Here is a 21443-nt window from a genome sequence, read left to right as displayed (position 1 = left end):
TCCTAAAATAGCTACAATATAATTATTCGTTATATTGTAGCTATATTAGGGTTGTTTTTACAGGTAAGTATTTAGCTTGAAATAGGAATAATTTATTTAATAATAGTTAATTTATTTTGTTAGATTTAAATTATATTTAACTTAAGGGGGTGTTAGTGTTAGGGTTAGACTTAGCTTTAGGGGTTAATACATTTATTATAGTAGCGGTGAGGTCCGGTCGGCAGATTAGGGGTTAATAATTGAAGTTAGGTGTCGGCGATGTTAGGGAGGGCAGATTAGGGGTTAATAATATTTCTTATAGGGTTATTGAGGCGGGAGTGAGGCGGATTAGGGGTTAATACATTTATTATAGTAGCGGTGAGTTGCGGTCGGCAGATTAGGGGTTAATTATTGTAGGTAGCTGGCGGCGACGTTGTGGGGGGCAGATTAGGGGTTAATAAATATAATATAGGGGTCGGCGGTGTTAGGGGCAGCAGATTAGGGGTACATAAGGATAACGTAGGTGGCGGCGCTGTGCGGTTGGCAGATTAGGGGTTAATAATTGCAGGTAGGTGGTGGCGACGTTGGGGGCAGCAGATTAGGGGTTAATAAATATAATATAGGGGTCAGCGGTGTTAGGGGCAGCAGATTAGGGGTACATAAGTATAACGTAGGTGTCGGCGGTGTGCGGTCGGCAGATTAGGGGTTAAAAAATGTAATCGAGTGGCGGCGATGTGGGGGGCCTCGGTTTAGGGGTACATAGGTAGTTTATGGGTGTTAGTGTACTTTAGAGCACAGTAGTTAAGAGCTTTATGAACCGGCGTTAGCACAAAAAGATCTTAACTCCTGTTTTTTTTCTGCGGCTGGAGTCTTGTCATTAGATTTCTAACGCTCACTTCAGCCAAGACTCTAAATACCGGCGTTAGAAAGATCCCATTGAAAAGATAGGCTACGCAAATGGCGTCGGGGGATCTGCGGTATGGAAAAGTCGCGGCTGGAAAGTGAGCGTTAGACCCTTTCCTGACTGACTCCAAATACCAGCGGGCGGCCAAAACCAGCGTTAGGAGCCTCTAACGCTGGTTTTGACGGCTAACGCCAAACTCCAAATCTAGGCGTATGGTTGGAGAACACTGAGCAGTATTTTGACGATGTAGATGATTTGGTTCAGAAAATACTAGAAACTAGACATAACGGCGTGCAACACATATGTTCTTTACACTTCACACAAAATAGTTTTGAGATGATTGGATCGCGCAAATGTCTCGTAAAAGGAGCAGCTCCAACAATTTTTATAGACACTGTAATTCCTCCTCCGTCATTCCAGCCATTGAGTGATATTTATCTTCCTGTTTTACAACCACAACAACCTATGCCAATGCACTTACAACCTATGGTAACAAGTTCTTGGCCAATCGAAGAGGTATATGTAAGTGACGAGAGAGAGAGACTGTTGCTGAGATATTAAAATTATCACCTTCCTCTAAAGCATATGAACATAATTATGTTAGATATCAACCAAAGATAGTTACTGCTAAAAGAACCATTTGTGTTGATGTCAGACCCAAAATTAAGGAGGTGGGTGTGTGAACTGGACTGTATGAGGATCTAGTTGCTGAAATTTTAAGAAGTTATCTAGCCAGCAATCACACACAAAACATAAGCAAAACTAAACGAACTACCAAGTCAAAAAAATAACATGCACATATATAAAACTAAAAATCAAGCACATAACATATACAAAATATACAAGTAGTAAACACATAATATGCACACAAATATATCCAAGAATCAAACACATAACAAACACAAAACTATATCTAATATACACACAACTATATCTAACAAACACATAACACACACAACTATATCTAACAAACACATAACATACACACAACTATATCTAACAAACACATAACACACACAAGTATATCTAACAAACACATAACACACACAACTATATCTAACATACACACAACTATATCTAACAAACACATAACACACACAACTATATCTAACAAACACATAACACACACACACAACTATATCTAACAAACACATAACAGACACAACTATATCTAACAAGCACATCCCAAACACATAACTATATCTAACATACACACAACTATATCTAACAAACACATAACACACACAACTATATCTAACAAACACATAACATACACACAACTATATCTAACAAACACATAACACACACAACTATATCTAACAAACACATAACACACACAACTATATCTAACATACACACAACTATATCTAACAAACACATAACACACACAACTATATCTAACAAACACATAACACACACAACTATATCTAACAAACACATAACATACACACAACTATATCTAACAAACACATAACACACACAACTATATCTAACAAACACATAACACACACAACTATATCTAACATACACACAACTATATCTAACAAACACATAACACACACAACTATATCTAACAAACACATAACACACACACACAACTATATCTAACAAACACATAACAGACACAACTATATCTAACAAGCACATTCCAAACACATAACTATATCTAACATACACACAACTATATCTAACAAACACATAACACACACAACTATATCTAACAAACACATAACATACACACAACTATATCTAACAAACACATAACACACACAACTATATCTAACAAACACATAACACACACAACTATATCTAACATACACACAACTATATCTAACAAACACATAACACACACAACTATATCTAACAAACACATAACACACACACAACTATATCTAACAAACACATAACAGACACAACTATATCTAACAAGCACATTACAAACACATAACTATATCTAACAAACACATAACAGACACACAACTATATCTAACATACACACAACTATATCTAACAAACACATAACACACACAACTATATCTAACAAACACATAACATACACACAACTATATCTAACAAACACATAACAGACACACAACTATATCTAACATACACACAACTATATCTAACAAACTATATCTAACAAACATAACATACACACAACTATATCTAACAAACACATAACACACACAACTATATCTAACAAACACATAACACACACAGCTATATCTAACAAACACATAACACACAACTATATCTAACAAACACATAACATACACACAACTATATCTAACAAACACACAACTATATCTAACAAACACACAACTATATCTAACAAACACACAACTATATCTAACAAACACACAAATATAACGAACCAATAAACACACAACATAGTCACCAACAAAAAAAAGGGCTGTATTATGTTCTCAGATAAATATATTTGAAGTATCACTGTACTTCCAACATTTAATAGTATTTTTTTTATTTAAGTAATTAAAGGGACAGTGCACTGAAAAATGTGTTTCCCCTTAATGTGTTTATGATGACTTGTTATACCAACTGCAGTGTAAAATTGCACTTTTTTTGTATATGAAATAAATGATTTTGTTAATTTAAACCAAACCCCGATTCAAATGGGCTGATCGTGCAGGGAGATCAGATATCCTTATCGCTTCATCTGTATACACAATTACCTTGCTATATTATTTTTCTCTGATAACACAAAAGCAAATGCCTTAGAAAATGAACATTTTAGTACAAATATCTCCCAATCCACTGGGAGTATATATTCTTTTGCAACTTCTTCTTTACAAAGAGGACAGTCAAGTCAATATTGAACTTTCATTATTCAGATAGGGCATGCACTTTTAAGCAACTTTCCAATTTACTTTTATCATCAATTTTGCTTTGTTCTCTTGGTATTATTTGGTGAAAGTTAAACCTAGGTAGGTTCATATGCTAATTTCTTAGTCCATGAAGGCCGCCTCTTATCGCAGTGCATTTGTCAGTTTTCACAGCTAGACAGTGTTTGTTCATGTATGTCATATAGATAACATTGTGGTCACTCCTGTGGAGTTATTTATGAGTCAGCACTGATTGGCTAAAATGTAAGTTGGTCAAAAGAACTGAAATAAGAGGTCTGCAGAGGTTTAGATACAAGGTAATCACAGAGGTAAAAAGTATATTAATATAACTGAGATAAAGAGCAGTCCGCAGAGGGTTAGATACAAGGTAATCACAGAGGTAAAAAGTATATTAATATAACTGAGATAAGGGGCAGTCTACAGAGGCTTAAATACAGGGTAATCACAGAGGTAAAAAGTATATTAATATAACTGAGATAAGGGGCAGTCTGCAGAGGCTTAGATACAAGGTAATCACAGAGGTAAAAAGTATATTAATATAACTAAAATAAAGGGCAGTCTGCAGAGGCTTAGATACAAGGTAATCACAGAGGTAAAAAGTATATTAATATAACTGAGATAAGGAGCAGTCTGCAGAGGCTTAGATACAAGGTAATCACAGAGGTAAAAAGTATATTAATATAACTGAGATAAGGAGCAGTCTGCAGAGGCTTAGATACAAGGTAATCACAGAGGTAAAAAGTATATTAATATAACTGAGATAAGGGTCAGTCTGCAGAGGCTTAGATACAAGGTAATCACAGAGGTAAAAAGTATATTAATATAACTGAGATAAGGAGCAGTCTGCAGAGGTTTAGTTACAAGGTAATCACAGAGGGAAAAGTATATTAATATAACAGAGATAAGGAGCAGTCTGCAGAGGGTTAGATACAGGGTAATCACAGAGGTAAAAAGTATATTAATATAACTGAGATAAGAAGCAGTCTGCAGAGGCTTAGATACAAGGTAATCACAGAGGTAAAAAGTATATTAATATAACTGAGATAAGGAGCAGTCTGCAGAGGGTTAGATACAAGGTAATCACAGAGGGAAAAAGTATATTAATATAACTGTGTTGGTTATGCAAAACTGGGGAATGGGTAATAAAGGGATTATCTATCTTTTATAACAATTATGGAGTAGACTGACCCTTTAATACATCCAATACTATAGGTAGAAATACAGCAAGCAAAAGTAGTTGTTTCAATTATCAAAATAAAGATAAAAAACTTTGTAAACTATTTAATAAAACCTCAACTGGTGAACTGAAAAATAGCGAGCGAGCACCTTAATGGGGATAACATTTTACAGTACACTGCCCCTTAGAGTGATTCCCAATGTTAAAGGGTTTCCTTATTTTCACACTTAAAGGATTCCAAAACTTTGAATTTTCCTTATCATAATATTCTCACAATCGTATCTCAAAACCTTCAATATCAAAACTTTGGCCGGAAAACGAGCGTTAGAAGACGAATAAAATTGTAAATTAGATTTGGAAAAATACGTAATCAAAGCCAAACTCCCGTCTCTGGTGCCTTCAATGCAATAACAATTCTCCAATCACAGTGTGATTTTGTACATATCATTATCGCTTGTTTTCGTCATCCGGCGCATGCGCAATACTATACGGCTGTTCGCACATGCACAGATTTCCGCTTTTATTACGATTTTATTTAGAAGTATGATTTCTAAAACTGTATATAAAAAGTAATGAATAATGACAGCGCAATAAATAGTAAAACTATTTAGAATTTGAACGGTGTGCATTAATATTAACTTTATACTTAAGTAATTATAGTAACAACTTATAACATTACGAAACCCACTGAAAAATAATAGGCGTTTCATTCATCATTATGCTCCCAGTCAAATAATTAGTTTATTTAATGCTCGTAAAAAGAAAGGGTTATTCTCGCAGCGCAGCGTAACGTTCTTACCTGGTCTATTCCGCTGTAACGTCTGTTTGCGGATATCTATTCAGACGGTCTGCGGGTTCAATGGAACATGACGTATGTCATGACGTGTCAAAAAGATCGTGCATGCGCATTACGCACAAAGTCGGACATCTTGATAACTCAGGTTATCGTACATGATTCATGCATGAAAAGTAATATAACTGTGGGTTTGGAAATCAATACATTTTTGGAAAAGCATATCTAGATTACGGTAAAAAATGACACGCAAAGCTTATTACAAATATCATTATAATATATGTATTGACAGATTTAAAGTAACTTTTTTTCATCGTTTAGTGTCCCTTTAAGTGTTTATTATTTTATACTCATTGGATTTTCATTCTCAATTTCAAAGTTATGAGGTACCCACACAGTTTAAAACAACTCTCCAAATTGTTTATATTATCTAATTTGCTTCATGGTCTGTATCCTTTGTTGAAAAAAGCATACCTAGGTAGGCTCAGGAGCTGTGAGCTAGCTGCTGATTGGTGGCTGCACATATATGCCTCTTTTCATTGGCTCACCAATGTATTCAGTTAGCTCTCAGTAGTGCATTGCTGCTCCTTCAACAAAGGATACCAAGAGAATGAAGCAAATTTGATAATAGAAGTAAATTGGAAAGTTAATTAAAAATGTATGTTCTATCTGAATCACGAAAGAACAATTTGGGGTTTTATGTCCCTTTAAGAGACTTTGCAGTACTGATTAAAGGACCAGTCAACACAGTAGATTTGCATTATCAACAAATGCAAGATAACAAGACAATGCAATAGCACTTAGTCTGAACTTCAAATGAGTAGTAGATTTTTTTTCTGACAATTTTAAAAGTTATGTATGTTTCTACTCCCCCTGTACCATGTGACAACCATCAGCCAATCACAAATGCATACACGTACCATGTGACAGTAATCAGCCATTCACAAATGCATACACGCTTATTCTTGCACATGCTCAGTAGGAGCTGGTGACTCAAAAAGTGTAAATATAAAAAGACTGTGCACATTTTGTTAATGGAAGTAAATTAGAAAGTTTTTTAAAATTGCTGCTCTATGAGAGTTTAACTTTGATTGAGTGTCCCATTAAACTTCTTAGGTAATCTCAGGGCCTGAGTGGACACAGGCAAAAATGTGTAATTTGCTAAACAAATTGTGAATATGACAGCGGCATTCAGCGATCTTCGGTGCCAGATGCAGTATATTTAGTGTTAAAATGCGACACACAAAGATCACCCACACACACAGTGTTTAATTGTATACAAATCCTTATATATACAATAAAATGTTTCATCTATTTTACACTTACTTAAAGGGACATGAAACCCAACATTTTTCATTCATGATTCAGAAAGAGGATACAATTTTAAATAATTTTCCAATTTACTTCTATTATGAAATTTGTTTCATTCTCTCGGTATCATTTGTTGAAGGAGCAGCAATGCACTACTGGGAGCTAGCTGACCACATGGGTGAGCCAATGACAATCGGTATATATATGCAGCCACCAATCAGCAGCTAGAACCTAGGTTATTTGCTGCTCCTGAGCCTACCTAGATAACCCTTTCAGCAAAGGATAACAAGAGAAGGAAACAAAATAAATAATAGAAATAAATTGGAAAGTTGTATGCTCTGTCTAAATCATGAATGTCTCATTATGACTTTACTGTCCCTTTATAAAGAGGTATATATTAGGTATTGACACATACAGGGGTCACTGCAGAATCATTTGTTATTGTAATTCTACATATACTTTATTATAAGACCCCTCCCTGTAAAACAATCCTCTTAAAGCGAGACTTAAGCATGTTTCCCTTTGTTGCACCTAAAAGAGGTCATTTGGAAGAGTTAAACACATAGTTGTGGATAAGCAAATACGATTAGAGCATTTTGTTATTGCAGACTAAGAGAAATTATAACAACTGCTGTCAATTAAAGGGACACTGAACCCAAATTTTTTCTTTTGTGATTCAGACAGAGCAGCAATTTTAAACGACTTTCTAATTTACTCCTATTAGCAAATGTTCTTCATTCTCTTGGTATCTTTATTTCAAAATCAAGAATGTAAGTTTAAATGCCAGCCCATTTTGGTGAACAACCTGGGTTGTTCTTGCTGATTGGTGGATACATTCATCCACCAATAAACAAGTGCTGTCCAAGGTTCTGGACTTTCTTTTTTAAATAAAGATAGCAAGAGAACAAAGAAAAATTGATAATAGGAGTAAATTAGAAAGTTGATTAAAATTGCATGCTCTATCTGAATCACGAAAGAAAAAAATTGGGTTCAGTGTCCCTTTAAGTTTAACTGGATACTGCAAAGTTTCTACTTGCTGCTGGAGACCCTGAATTAGGGCATTGTGGGAAGTCTCACCCTCTCCCAAAGAGCGCATCACTTACCTCATAAGATCGAGGGTATTTCATGTGAGTAGATCTTTGCTTATTTTTCTGCCTTTTTTTAGAAGCGTTATTGTGATGAATTTGACTCAACATAAGAATAACCAGAATTTATGGACTTGCATTGATTATTCTGTACATTAGGACTCATATGTACATATAGATTTACTGGATGTTATACGGAGCTTTATTGATGTATAGCCCATAACACCATGGAATTCTGTATATATGATAAAAATCTATATCCACTCAGCCTTTCATCCGCGCCTTGAGACCCTTTCGTGTGATAAATCGCGCTTTACAAGTACCCAATACATACATACATACATATCAACATCTACATAATTATATAGACGTAACAATATTTCACTTTTTAGACCCTATTCTCCTATAATTAGCGCTGTGAACCCCTTTTTTGTACAAATATTCTAAACGATAATAACCTTTGGAGATAGGGTTGCAACCTCAGCCACGTTTTCTTGGGCACTTATGAGTTACACATGCTGCAGGGTAAGCAGGGCGGAACGTGTATTGCACCTCTGGACATCACATGAATAGTGTTGATAAACAGCACAATACATGTTCGGCCCTGCTTACCCTGCAGCATGTGTAACTCATAAGTGCCCAGGAAAATGTGGCTGAGGTGGCAACCCTATTTGGAGGGCTGAGGTTTTTTTCATTCTTGTCACATAGCAGCTTTTTTAAGTAAGATACAAACCCAATAGTGTTCCCTTGCATAAATAAGTACACTTAGTTTATTTCTTTAATTCTTTAGAGAGAGAGAGAGAGAAAAAGAGAGAGATATCTTTCAATCTCTCTTTTAGGATTTTAGAACTCAGCCGTTTTCAGGTTGAAAAGTCACACTTGAACACACTAAATAACTAGGAGGTGTGGCCCCTAAAGACATGGGTTTCATCAGAACTTTACATACACAGCTCTGGGACAATAGCTAAATAGAATCACACCATCAAAAGATTCTCTATGGAGTTACTTTAGACTGAATACACATCCCTGTCTACCGTCTATGTACACAAGAATTTAGAATGAAGACTTCCTAATTACCAACAAGGTCAACTGATTGTTAAAATAATGATGGGGACAAGAGAATAGTGACAAAACATAAAAGGGACAGTAAAGTCAAAATTAAACTTTCATGATTCAGATAGTGCATTACTTCTGTTATACATTTTCTTTGTTCTCTTGGTATCTTTTTATTGAAAAGTAAACTATGCAAGCTCATAAAAGCTCAGGAGTGTGCATGTATAACAAAGCTACAAATAATGTTGCAAAACACTGATGCCATAAGAGTACTAAAACCACGTGCACACTCCTGAGCACTTATGAGCCTGCATAGTTTTACTCTTCAATAAAAAATACAAAGAGTACAAAGCAAATTAGATAATAGAAGTAAATTGGAAAGTTGATTAAAATCACATGCCCTATCTGAATCATGACTTTACTGTCCCTTTAAATTGAAATCAAATGCACAGGTTAGAATACCATTTATACCGGGTTATGAAATAGAATATCCCATAAAAACATGCACACATTTTGGAGCTCAGATAATGTGTCAGGCAGATTTATTTTACAGTCTGTGTGAAATGAATTATCTGCTGCTGAAAATAAAAATAAAGCAGGGCTGGCCTTTTACCTAACATATTCCTTATAGCTTTATATGGACATTTGCCCAAATTTGTGTCACAGAAATAAGCACTGAGACTGTCACTCAACCCCAGCCTTTTCTCTTCCAGCTATTTTTTCACATAAAGTGGAGTAGAAAGTGACTGTTTATGAATTAAATATACAACAGCTGAGATTTATTAACTGAAGTGAATACGACTATATTAACCACCATATATTTAGTAAAGATATCTGTATAACAAACCCAAACATCAATGGTTATGTAAGGAAAAACAGATGAGCTATTCCACCTTAAGAGGGTGGTGTGTGAGAAGACTTTAGGGGCGTGACAGAGGAAGCGTGCACAGCCCGGTAGTAGTGCACGCATCATATATAGAGTGCTGCAGGAGGATTACTAACTACTAGAGCCCAGTTAGACCGTGCAGTGAGATCAGCAGGTAATGATCATATAGTGCTGCTGTTGTATTTGTACTTATCTATATTGTATGTATCTGGGTGCTGCTGGGTACTGTGTGTGTGTGTTACATGTATGTATTTATCTGTGTGCTGCTGGGTACTGTGTGTGTTACATGTATTTATCTGTGTGCTGCTGGGTACTGTGTGTGTGTTACATGTATGTATTTATCTGTGTGCTGCTGGGTACTGTGTGTGTTACATGTATTTATCTGGGTGCTGCTGGGTACTGTGTGTGTTACATGTATTTATCTGGGTGCTGCTGGGTACTGTGTGTGTTACATGTATGTATCTGGGTGCTGCTGGGTACTGTGTGTGTTACATGTATTTATCTGTGTGCTGCTGGGTACTGTGTGTGTTACATGTATGTATCTGGGTGCTGCTGGGTACTGTGTGTGTGTTACATGTATGTATTTATCTGTGTGCTGCTGGGTACTGTGTGTGTTACATGTATTTATCTGTGTGCTGCTGGGTAATGTGTGTGTTACATGTATGTATTTATCTGTGTGCTGCTGGGTACTGTGTGTGTTACATGTATGTATCTGGGTGCTGCTGGGTAATGTGTGTGTTACATGTATGTATTTATCTGTGTGCTGCTGGGTACTGTGTGTGTTACATGTATTTATCTGTGTGCTGCTGGGTAATGTGTGTGTTACATGTATGTATCTGGGTGCTGCTGGGTACTGTGTGTGTTGTATGTATCTGGGTGCTGCTGGGTACTGTGTGTGTGTGTGTTGTATGTATCTGGGTGCTGCTGGGTACTGTGTGTGTGTGTTGTATGTATTTATCTGTGTGCTGCTGGGTACTGTGTGTGTTACATGTATGTATCTTGGGTGCTGCTGGTTACTGTGTGTGTGTTACATGTATGTATTTATCTGTGTGCTGCTGGGTACTTTGTGTGTGTGTTACATGTATGTATTTATCTGTGTGTTACATGTATGTATCTGGGTGCTGCTGGGTACTGTGTGTGTGTTACATGTATGTATTTATCTGTGTGCTGCTGGGTACTGTGTGTGTTACATGTATGTATTTATCTGTGTGCTGCTGGGTACTGCGTGTGTGTTACATGTATGTATTTATCTGTGTGCTGCTGGGTACTGTGTGTGTGTTACATGTATGTGCCGTACATTCTGATACACAATTGTGTGTGTTCAGGGCCGCCATCAGGGGGTGACAGGGGTGACTGCTGTCAGGGGCCCAATGGGCCAGGGGGGCCCCATGAGGCAAGAACTAGTTGGTACTACAGCAGAGTGCTAATTGAGCATGGGAAATGTTATTACAAGGAGTAAAGTATTAGCATTTGAGAGGATTTCTGAGTGTGCACTAAATCACTATGCACAGTGTGAGACAGGCTTGGCACTTTGTACAGTGACGGCAGATCACTTTCATTTGCAGAGAAGGTAGGACTTACTTAACAAATGTTTTTTATTTCTTTGTGCAATTTCAGATTGTAACTTCAATGTGGTAGTAGTTGTATGGTGGGGTCAGGGGTCCATAAAAACACATTTTCTTTTAGCAGCAGTGTATTTATGATTATTTGACAATGCTGTAAAAATTCTATATTTAAAACCATGCAGAAATGTTTCCTCCTCAATACACAAATGGTAGGTGCCCTTTTGGCAGATATGTATGTGTGTGTGTGTGTGTATATATATATATATATATATATATATATATATATATATATATATATATATATATATATATATATATATATATATATATATATATATATATATATATATATATATATATATATATATATATATATATATATATATATATATATATATATATTTACATTCCAGTTTACTGCCCCTTTATGCAAGGACTTTCCAGATGCAAGGAGGCATTTTATCATTTATATTTTTACTCTCAGAGTAAGATTGCTCAGTGTTTGAAATGAGACAGGTTAACTTAAAACTGGTCAGTTTACACTACAGCTGACTTAATTTTGAAATACATACCAACAAGCCTAAATCCTGCATTTAACCAGATCTAATGGTATGAGTACCACAGCTTATGGTTCCACCAAGACCATATAGAGTACAGCATTTTCAAAATCCATAAGTACAGCTGACAGATGGGAATATTTGTACACTATATTTGAAGTGGTGCTCTTGGTTGGGGAAAATGGGGAAAAAAACAAACAAACATATGTCAACCTTTTAAAAGTACTTTTCTTCATCTAGCAATCTACCCAGATCATTAATGTACAATTTTGAATTCACAGAATTATTTTTGTTTGCACATTTACAAATATGATTCTTTAGTGATCTCTTAATTGCTGCAATTTTTTTTATCATGCATGTCACACTGTTGATTTAGGGGATGCAAGGTGCATAAATCTTTCCTCCTGTGAGTGTTTCTGTGTCTGTGTTTATGTCTTTGTGCTTTGGTTTGTGTCTCTATGAGTGTGTATGTATTTTTTTCTGTGGATGTCTGTGAGGGTGTGTGCATATGTCTTTGAGATTTTTCTATGGGTGTCTCTGTGAGGGTGTGTGTATGTTTGTCTTTGTGTATTTTCTCTGGATGCCTCTGTGAGGGTGGGTGTGTATGTCTGTGTTTTCTGTGGATGTCTCTGTGAGGGTGTGTGTTTTCTGTGGATGTCTCTGTGAGGGTGTGTGTTTTCTGTGGGTGTCTCTGTGAGGGTGTGCGTATGTCTTTGTGTGTTTTATGTGGTTGTCTCTCTGTGTGTGTGTGTATGTCTTTGTGTGTTTTCTGTGGGTGTCTCTGTGTGTTTTCTGTGGGTGTCTCTGTGTGTGTGTATGTCTTTGTGTGTTTTCTGAGGCTGTCTATGTTGGTGTTTCCTTGGGTGTATGTGCAAGTTTGTGTGTGTGTGTGTGTGTGTCCATTGTCTATTCCTTTTTAGGACATTTTGACCTTACTACTGATTATTCACATCTTTCTACCGACTTTGAGCTAACAAGACCTTTCTGGAAGTCACTAATTAACCATTTAACCTTTAAATTATTGTTTAGGCAGTTCAGGGCCCTTCCTTTCAGCTACTGCATGCTGTTGTCATCATTTAGTTGGCATCTTCCTTTGCAAAAAGATAATCAGAATTCCATATTTTGTTTTCTAAATCTCCTTTTTTTTTTTTACAAAATTGTAGTTTACTTCATTACTTGTCGGGTCAATGTAAACAAGTGCTGAGTGTCTGTTTGGGTGTCTGTGTCTGAGTGTGTTTCTTTGTGTGTCTGCTAGAGTGTCTATATGTGAATCCTTATGTGTGAGTGTGTGTGTATTTCAGTGTATGATTGTGTCTGTGTGTGTATGTTACTACCTTTACAACATTTCCAAGTTTAAATAGACACTTAAGAATAAAGTGCATATACGTTTTAATCACTTGGTAAAAAATTGCACATGTCAAAGGAGGGGGAGGGGGGCCCTGATCAATTGTTAAGTCAGGGGCCCCAAAATTTCTAGTGGCGGCCCTGTGTGTGTTACATGTATGTGCCGTAGATACACGTGTGTGTGTGTGTTACATGTATGTTGCTTTACATTCTGATACATAATGTGTGTTACATGTATGTTCTGTAGATACATGTGTGTACATTCTGATACGTGTGTGTGTTACATGTATGTGCTGTACATTCTGATACATAATGTGTGTTCCTTATAAATGTTGTTGTAATTTTTTTTTTTTTTACTTATATTTTTCATGTTTTGTAAAAAATATATCTTTAGTTAAACTATTTATATTATAAATTATAGTTTAAGAAACTGGAATTCCACAAAAGCAAGAAGTTGCAATGGACGAGTAAAAAAAAAAAAAAAGATTAGAAAAAAGGACTTTTCCTGTCTAACATTGAGAGCAACTTATGACCCCTGACTAGTAACCTGTAGTGATATTTTCCACCCCTGTGTGTATGTATTTCAAATCATATCAACTCAAACCCTTTTTTTATTTTGCTATAGCTGTGTGTTTGTTTGTTTTTTTGGGGGGGGGGCGGGGTTGTTTTGTTTTTTTAATAATTATATGTCTGGGTTTTTTTTTTTTCTTTCTATAGATATCGAGAGATTTCAATGGCGCCTAAGACAAAAAAAGTTTTGAAGGCAGAACTTGAGTGTGGCGTGGCGCCTAAGAGAAAAAAGGTTACGAAGGCAGAACTTGAGGAGTGTGCAAGATTGGTGAGTGTAACTAATCTCTCCAAAAATGTGTACTGTAGTATATACATACTATAGAACAGGGCTTGACATACCCAGGCGCCGGGAGACAATAGTACCCTGGATTAGAGTCCCAAGACACCTATGGTGCCCCCACCAGCCTCACCGGACATCATTTCTAGGCTTTACAGTTGTGAAATCCAAATCATATAAATGAGGTGTGTGTGTGTGTATGTATATATATATATATATATATATATATATATATATACACTAAGCCCTCCTTGAGGACCCTTGGTTTTTTCATTTGGAGAAAGGCTGCAAGAGAAACTATTTCTACCTTGACAACAATAAAAGTGACTCTCTTGCGGTAAATTTGACCATAATTTTTGAGTAAAGGACAGTGTTTACCAATATTCAATAACTGGCCCAGATTGTGGTCATTTATTCTCTCTAATTGCATATGTAATATATCTATAGATTGTACAGGTTACACTGATTGTGCAGTTTCTGATTACTATATTTTAGCGCTGATATTCCCTTTGTCATATATATATATATATATATATATATATATATATATATATATATATATATATATATATATATATATATATATATATATATATACTGTTACACACATACAAAAGTCCAGCACTCGCTCACAGCTAAGATTAAAACCAAAAGGTAAGAGTTAGTTACCGCATTTGGCCAAATGGGACAAGCTCAGGCACCACGTCAAGGTTTCTTCCTATTGCCTGAGTCCCTAATGCAGCCACATACACAAATGCAAGCTAATAAACAAACTGGGAACTAGTCAGGGTTCACAGACTTATGTAATCACTCTAGGCGCAAGCAAAGTTTAGGAGTGGACAGCACATCCAGACCGGACCGGGTACACATCCCATGACCCACAAAGGTGCAGGTCCAAAGGGTGAATTACACGTGTGTATATGTGTGTGTAATATATATATATATATATATATATATATATATATATATATATATTCTCTATCACACACAATACTAATATATAATTTTCTGGCTCCTAGATATTATATTAAACAAATTTGTCAAGCCCTGCTATATAATTGGACCGTGCATTTCTATTTTAACTAGAAGCATTTTTTCAATATATTTTCATTAGCTAAAATACTTCTAGGATAAGTTGTTACACCGTATTCAAGCTCAGAGAGCTGTCTGGGATGTGTATTATGTCATACAAGCCACTGCTGACTCTGACAAGGGGCAATATTTGAATACTTGTGTATGGGCCCTCACAGCGTATGTGCGTATCTGCTGAAAAACAATAACTTTTACTAGAAGCATTTTAGACAATGGAACTATATTGCACAAAAATAATTTTCTGTTCTTTTAATGTGGACTGATTCGAGTCTGTACTAGGGACACCAGCACCTTGATATTATAAGACATTTCTATTGTTGCTATAAAATAACAGCCAAGGCTAAACATTTTCAAAACAAATTAACATCTTGTTTGCTGCAGTTGTTTTCAATAGATAAACTCCACCAACCTCTTGTCTTATTTGGAGGAGACAACCTGGGCTTGTAGCCACTGTCATTGGTCGCATTAACTGTATGGTTCTGCATTTATCATTTTATGAAGCCATTTAGCGAAAGATAATGTAGCAGGGTTAGCCTTGTCAAAATCTGCAGGGTGCGTTTCCACTTCTGAGATTAAGAAAATCCACAATTTACAGAGCTAAATTACACAAAAAAGTTAGGAAAATAAATAATGAGAGTAAATTACAAATGTTTTACTGCAGATAACTTAAACGTTCTATTAAAATCTCAAGTTTTCTGTTTCTTTAATTACGTATGCACCCAGGAAACATACCGAAGTCGTACAAAATAAAACTCATGGATTACAATGTATTGTCTTTACTTGCAGAGAGCGATACTGGATAAAGAGAGGCATAGCCGCCCCTTGCCGATCCGACCAGAAGAAAGTAATATGTGGGATCCTGTTATCTATGTAGAGGAAAAGGATGATCAAGTGGATCCACTTGAAAGTGATTCTGCTACAAAGGGAAAACGGAAAGGGAATACGGATTGGTGCAAATGCGAACACTGCCTTCCTGTGACTGAAGAGGAGGAGTCTGTGTGCTGCAAGGAAATTAGCAAGATCCTGCCGTTTCTAAAATCTGGGGAGGAGTGTGTTTGTGAAGTAAATCACTTAATAAACCGCATTCTCGACCCCGAACACATACAGAACCTACACATGTTTGAGCGCTTAAACAAACGGAGCAAATATGGCAGCTTCTCGGGTATGCGGCCAAGGGATTACAGAAAGGTCACGTACTGGGCATTCACCAAATGGGTGTATGGGCATATGGGGCCAAGGAAGAAAAGACGTATTCCGGCGTGTGTATTGGGGTTAGTACGCGCCCAGTACGGTGGGGACGGTAAGGATTTACATGCTGTGGACGGATTCGCAGAGGATTTATGTGCAAAATAAATATTTGCTTTTTTTATACTTTTAGATTTTTGCTTTTTTCTACAGTTGTATATTAAAGAGCTTTGTTTTTAATATTGTTGTGCTTTTGTGTTTATTTTTTAATTTATTTTGTTTTCTTCAGTGTTGCAGATATAATTTAATTTATTAAATTCACAGTAAAGTGATGTCAAAGCTTCCTATTTGTATATTTTAGATGGACTTTAATTCATCCGTTATAATGAAGATAACCTATAGTTTACTATTTAATATAGCAATGAAATCCGAATACCCTGCACCCCAGCTGCCTTTTTTTGTGACTGTCTGAACTGTTCTCCAATTTTCGCTCTAGTCATAATAATAATAATAATAATAATAATAATAATAATAAAGTAAGTTATAGCGTTATCTTCATTACAATGGATGAATAAAGTCCATCTAAACTGTTTTCCATTCCAGATCTGTTTTACGAATTAGAAACTTTACCATCACTTAGGGGTCGATTTATTAAGCTACAGTTGTGTACATACACGCATTCAGCTAGCTCCCAGTAGTGCATTGCTGCTCCTTCAACAAATGATACCAAGAGAATATAACAAATGTAATAATAGAGCATACAATTTTAAACAACTTTCCAAATGGCTTCTAACTGAATCATGGAAGAAGAAAAAAATGGGTTTCATGTCCCTTTAAATGGACAGTATACTGTAAAATTGTTTTTCCCTTAAAGGGACAGTAAAGTCATAATTAGACATTCATGATTCAGGCAGAACATACCATTTTAAACAACTTTCCAATTTGCTCCTTCTCTTGTTATCGTTTGCTGAAAGGTTTATCTAGGAAACCTCAGGAGCAGCAAAGAACCCAGGTCCTAGCTGCTGATTGGCGGCTGCATATATATACTGATTGTCATTGGCTCACCCATGTGTTCAGTCAGCAACCAGTAGTGCATTGCTGCTCCTTCAACAAATGATACCAAGACAATGAAACAAATTAGATAATAGAAGTAAATTAGAAAGTTGTTAAATTGTATTCTCTATCTGAATCATGAAATAATCATTTTGGGTTTCATGTTCCTTTAATGTATTTTCTAAGACCTTTTATATCAGCTGCAGAGTATAAATATTTGAGAAATAGCATTTTCAGGTTTATTTGTGTATATGAAATAGCTGGTTTTGTGCTTCTAAACCAGTATGCCGTGGCACACTAGTGTGCCGTGAGAGATCCTCAGGTGTGCCACGGCAGACTGACAACAGTGCGGGGGTGTCCCTCTTTCAAATTTTGAAATATTGGGAGGTATGTGACAGGCTCATCAGGCATCATTTACAACCATGAAATTGACATTCATTCACAGACAATCATTATGATTGTTTGTGAATGAACGTCAATATGTCATGTATAGTTTGTAGGAGGCATGGCATGACAGCACAGTACAGTATGTGTGTGTGTATATATCTCCTGTATTAGGCTACAATGTGTGATTTTGTAAAATTTTGGGATGGTGGTGTGCCACAGGATTTTTTAATGTAAAAAAGTGTGCCACGGCAAAAAAAAGGTTGCAAATCACTGTTCTAAACCACCACCTATTGAAATGGGCTGAGCTTGCAGGTAATATCAGATCTCATGTTATCTCTTTGTGTACACACTTGCTTCCTTATCTTATATTTGTCTGTAAACCAAAGCTCAATACTTCTAGAGAACATTGGAAAATTATCAGTTTATTAGTTATCTCCTCTACACCCCACTGGGAGTGTAAGTTCTGATGGCTGTGTTTTCATAGCTTGTCAATATAGAAACTTTCTGTATAGATGGGGATACCAAAGGCTAAATCCGCTATTTCAAATGCCAGAATAAGGGTAAAGGAGCTACTTTGTAAAGGGATAGTAAACACAAAAAATGTTGTTGTTTAAAAAGATGGATAATCCGTTTTATTTACCATTCCCCAGTTTTGCATAACAAACACTGTTATTGCAATACTAGTGGTAAAGCCTGTGTACATGGGACAAAATGTTTAATGACAGAAATATACCTATCCATCTATCTCAGTACCTATAACCCCCTTTTTTTATTTATTTATTTTTATTTTTCTCTGTAGTGTAGTGATCGCACCACCTCCCCCTGCCCCTCACGCAGCCGACATTCTTTTGGGTGCGAGTCCAACTGACGGCGGCGACGGACATGTTACAAACACGTTTATTGTATAAGATGCTTTTTAGCTCTGTAATTACCTTGTAGCTAAGCTTCTGCAGACTGCCTCCTTATCTCAGATCTTTTGACAGACTTGCATTTCAGGCAAATAGTTCTGACTCTTACATAACTTCACATGTGTGAGCACAATGTTACCTATAGGAAACACGTGAACTAATGCCCACTAGCTGTGAAAAATTGTCAAATGCACTGAGATTAGAGGCGGCCTTCAAGGGCTTAGAAATTGGCATACAAGCCTACCTAGGTTTAGCTTTCAACTAATAATAACAAGAGAACAAAGCAAATTTGATGATAAAAGTAAATTAGGGCAGTAATTTTAAACAACTTTCTATCTGAATCATGAAAGTTTAATTTGGACTTTACTATCCCTTTTAAGCAATTTAAAGAGACAGAAAACCACAAAATTTTCTTCCATGATTTATATAGAACATACAATTTTAAACTTTCCAATTTACTTTTATTCTTAAATTTGCTTATCCTTTGCTGAAGGAACAGTATTCCACTACTATCAGCTAGCTGAACACTTCTCATCAGCCAATCACAAGAGACAAATGTGTGCAGGCACCAATTAGCAGCTAACTCCCACTAGTGTAGGATATGTGCGTATTCTTTTCCAACAAGGGATACCAAGAGAACAAAGCACATTTGAATATAGAAGTGAATTAAAAATTGTCTTAAAGGGACAGTCTAGTCCAAAATAAACTTTCATGATTCAGATGGGGCATGTAATTTCCAACTTTCCAATTTACTTTTATCACCAAATTTGCTTTGTGCTCTTGGTATACTTAGTTGAAAGATAAACCTAGGTAGGCTCATATGCTAATCTTAGACCTTAAAGGCCGCCTCTTATCTGAATACATTTGACAGTTTTGTCATATAGATTATACTGTGCTCATGCACATGGAGTTACATAGGAGTCAGCACTGAATGGCTAAAATGCAAGTCTGACAAAAGAACTGAGATAAGGGGGCAGTCTGCAGAGGCTTAGATACAAGGTAATCACAGAGGTAAAAAGTATATTAATATAACTGAGATACGGAGCAGTCTGCAGAGGCTTAGATACAAGGTAATCACAGAGGTAAAAAGTGTATTAATATAACTGAGATAAGGGGCAGTCTGCAGAGGCTTAGATACAAGGTAATCACAGAGGTAAAAAGTATATTAATATAACTGAGATAAGGAGCAGTCTGCAGAGGCTTAGATACAAGGTAATCACAGAGGTAAAAAGTATATTAATATAACTGTTGGTTATGCAAAACTAGGGAATGGGTAATAAAGGGATTATCTGTTTTAAAACAATAACAATTCTATGGTAGACTATCCCTTTAAGTGTACTTCAATGGATTACGAAAAGCATTTAGTTGCCATAGTAACCCGACATGAGAATAACAAGTTCAGATGTTTTTAGAGCAAGAGATGTAAAATTGCTACTTACAGTTTAGCGATGACACTCAAGATAGTGGAAAACTCAAAAATTACGGAACTCCAGTTTGGTGCCAATCACAAAGACACTGATTTTGGTTGGTGAGTTTTTCACTATTATAAATTTCAAATGTGTGTGTGTGTATATGTATGTATGTATGTATGTATGTGTATATATATATATATATATATATATATATATATATATATATATATATATATGTGTAAAATACCAGCACTCACTATAGCCCTGGCAATACCGGAGTGCTCTCAGAAATGTATAGAAAAAATTGACCAGAGAGGGCACTCGCCGTGTTTAAACAATGTAATTTAATTAGAGTTAACGTTTTCGGGGTACAACCCCCGTCCTCAGACTCCTGTGAAGAAAAAAACACAATTATATATATATATATATATATGTGTGTGTATATGTGTGTGTGTGTGCACATATGTATTTATGTATGTGTGTGAGATAGATATATATATGTGTGTATCTTTGCAAGAGCAAAAATATCATGAACAATGTTATACATTTGCAAGAGCACTAAGTGGCAGCAGTGTTACAAGAATAACATTAACAATGTTATACATCTGCAAGAACACTAGGTGGCAGCAGTGTTACAAGAATACCATGGACAATGTTATATATTTGCAAGAGCACTAGGTGGCAGCAGTGTTACAAGAATACCATGGACAATGTTATATATTTGCAAGAGCACTAGGTGGCAGCAGTGTTACAAGAATACCATGGACAATGTTATACGTTTGCAAGAGCACTAGGTGGCAGCAGTGTTACAAGAATACCATGGACAAAGTTATACATTTGCAAGAGCACTAGGTGGCAGCAGTGTTCCAAGAATACCATGGACAATGTTATACTTTTGCAATAACACTAAATGGCAGCAGTGTTCCAAGAATACCATGAACAATGTTATACATTTGAAAGAGCACCAGGTGGCAGCATTTTTACATTAACCCCCCCACACCAGGGGAGTGGGGGGTTAATGTTAGAAGGGTTAATGGGTTT

The 21443-nt window shown here is 36.1% G+C and overlaps 1 protein-coding gene across 1 annotated transcript; it reads left to right on the top strand.

Moving 5' to 3' along the window:
* Nucleotides 1-10116: 10116 nt before the first annotated feature.
* Nucleotides 10117-16889, top strand: LOC128636136 (uncharacterized). The gene is made up of 3 exons (XM_053689190.1): nucleotides 10117-10206; nucleotides 14236-14356; nucleotides 16244-16889. Exons 2-3 carry the CDS (start codon nucleotides 14252-14254, stop codon nucleotides 16808-16810), a joined length of 672 nt encoding a protein of 223 aa, XP_053545165.1. The 5' UTR covers nucleotides 10117-10206; nucleotides 14236-14251; the 3' UTR covers nucleotides 16811-16889.
* Nucleotides 16890-21443: the final 4554 nt, after the last annotated feature.

The sequence above is a fragment of the Bombina bombina genome, chromosome 7, assembly GCF_027579735.1.
Source record: "Bombina bombina isolate aBomBom1 chromosome 7, aBomBom1.pri, whole genome shotgun sequence".
Classification (NCBI taxonomy): Eukaryota; Metazoa; Chordata; class Amphibia; order Anura; family Bombinatoridae; genus Bombina; species Bombina bombina.
Note: the sequence above shows the minus strand (reverse complement) of the source record. Positions and strands in the feature narration are given on the sequence as shown.

Bases quoted from the DNA above. Each gene is read 5' to 3' on its own strand.
- LOC128636136 (XM_053689190.1), top strand. From the start codon at position 14,252: ATGGCGCCTAAGACAAAAAAAGTTTTGAAGGCAGAACTTGAGTGTGGC. The intron at 14,357-16,243 runs GTGAGTGTAACT...CTTTACTTGCAG, and splicing joins TTGAGGAGTGTGCAAGATTG to AGAGCGATACTGGATAAAGA.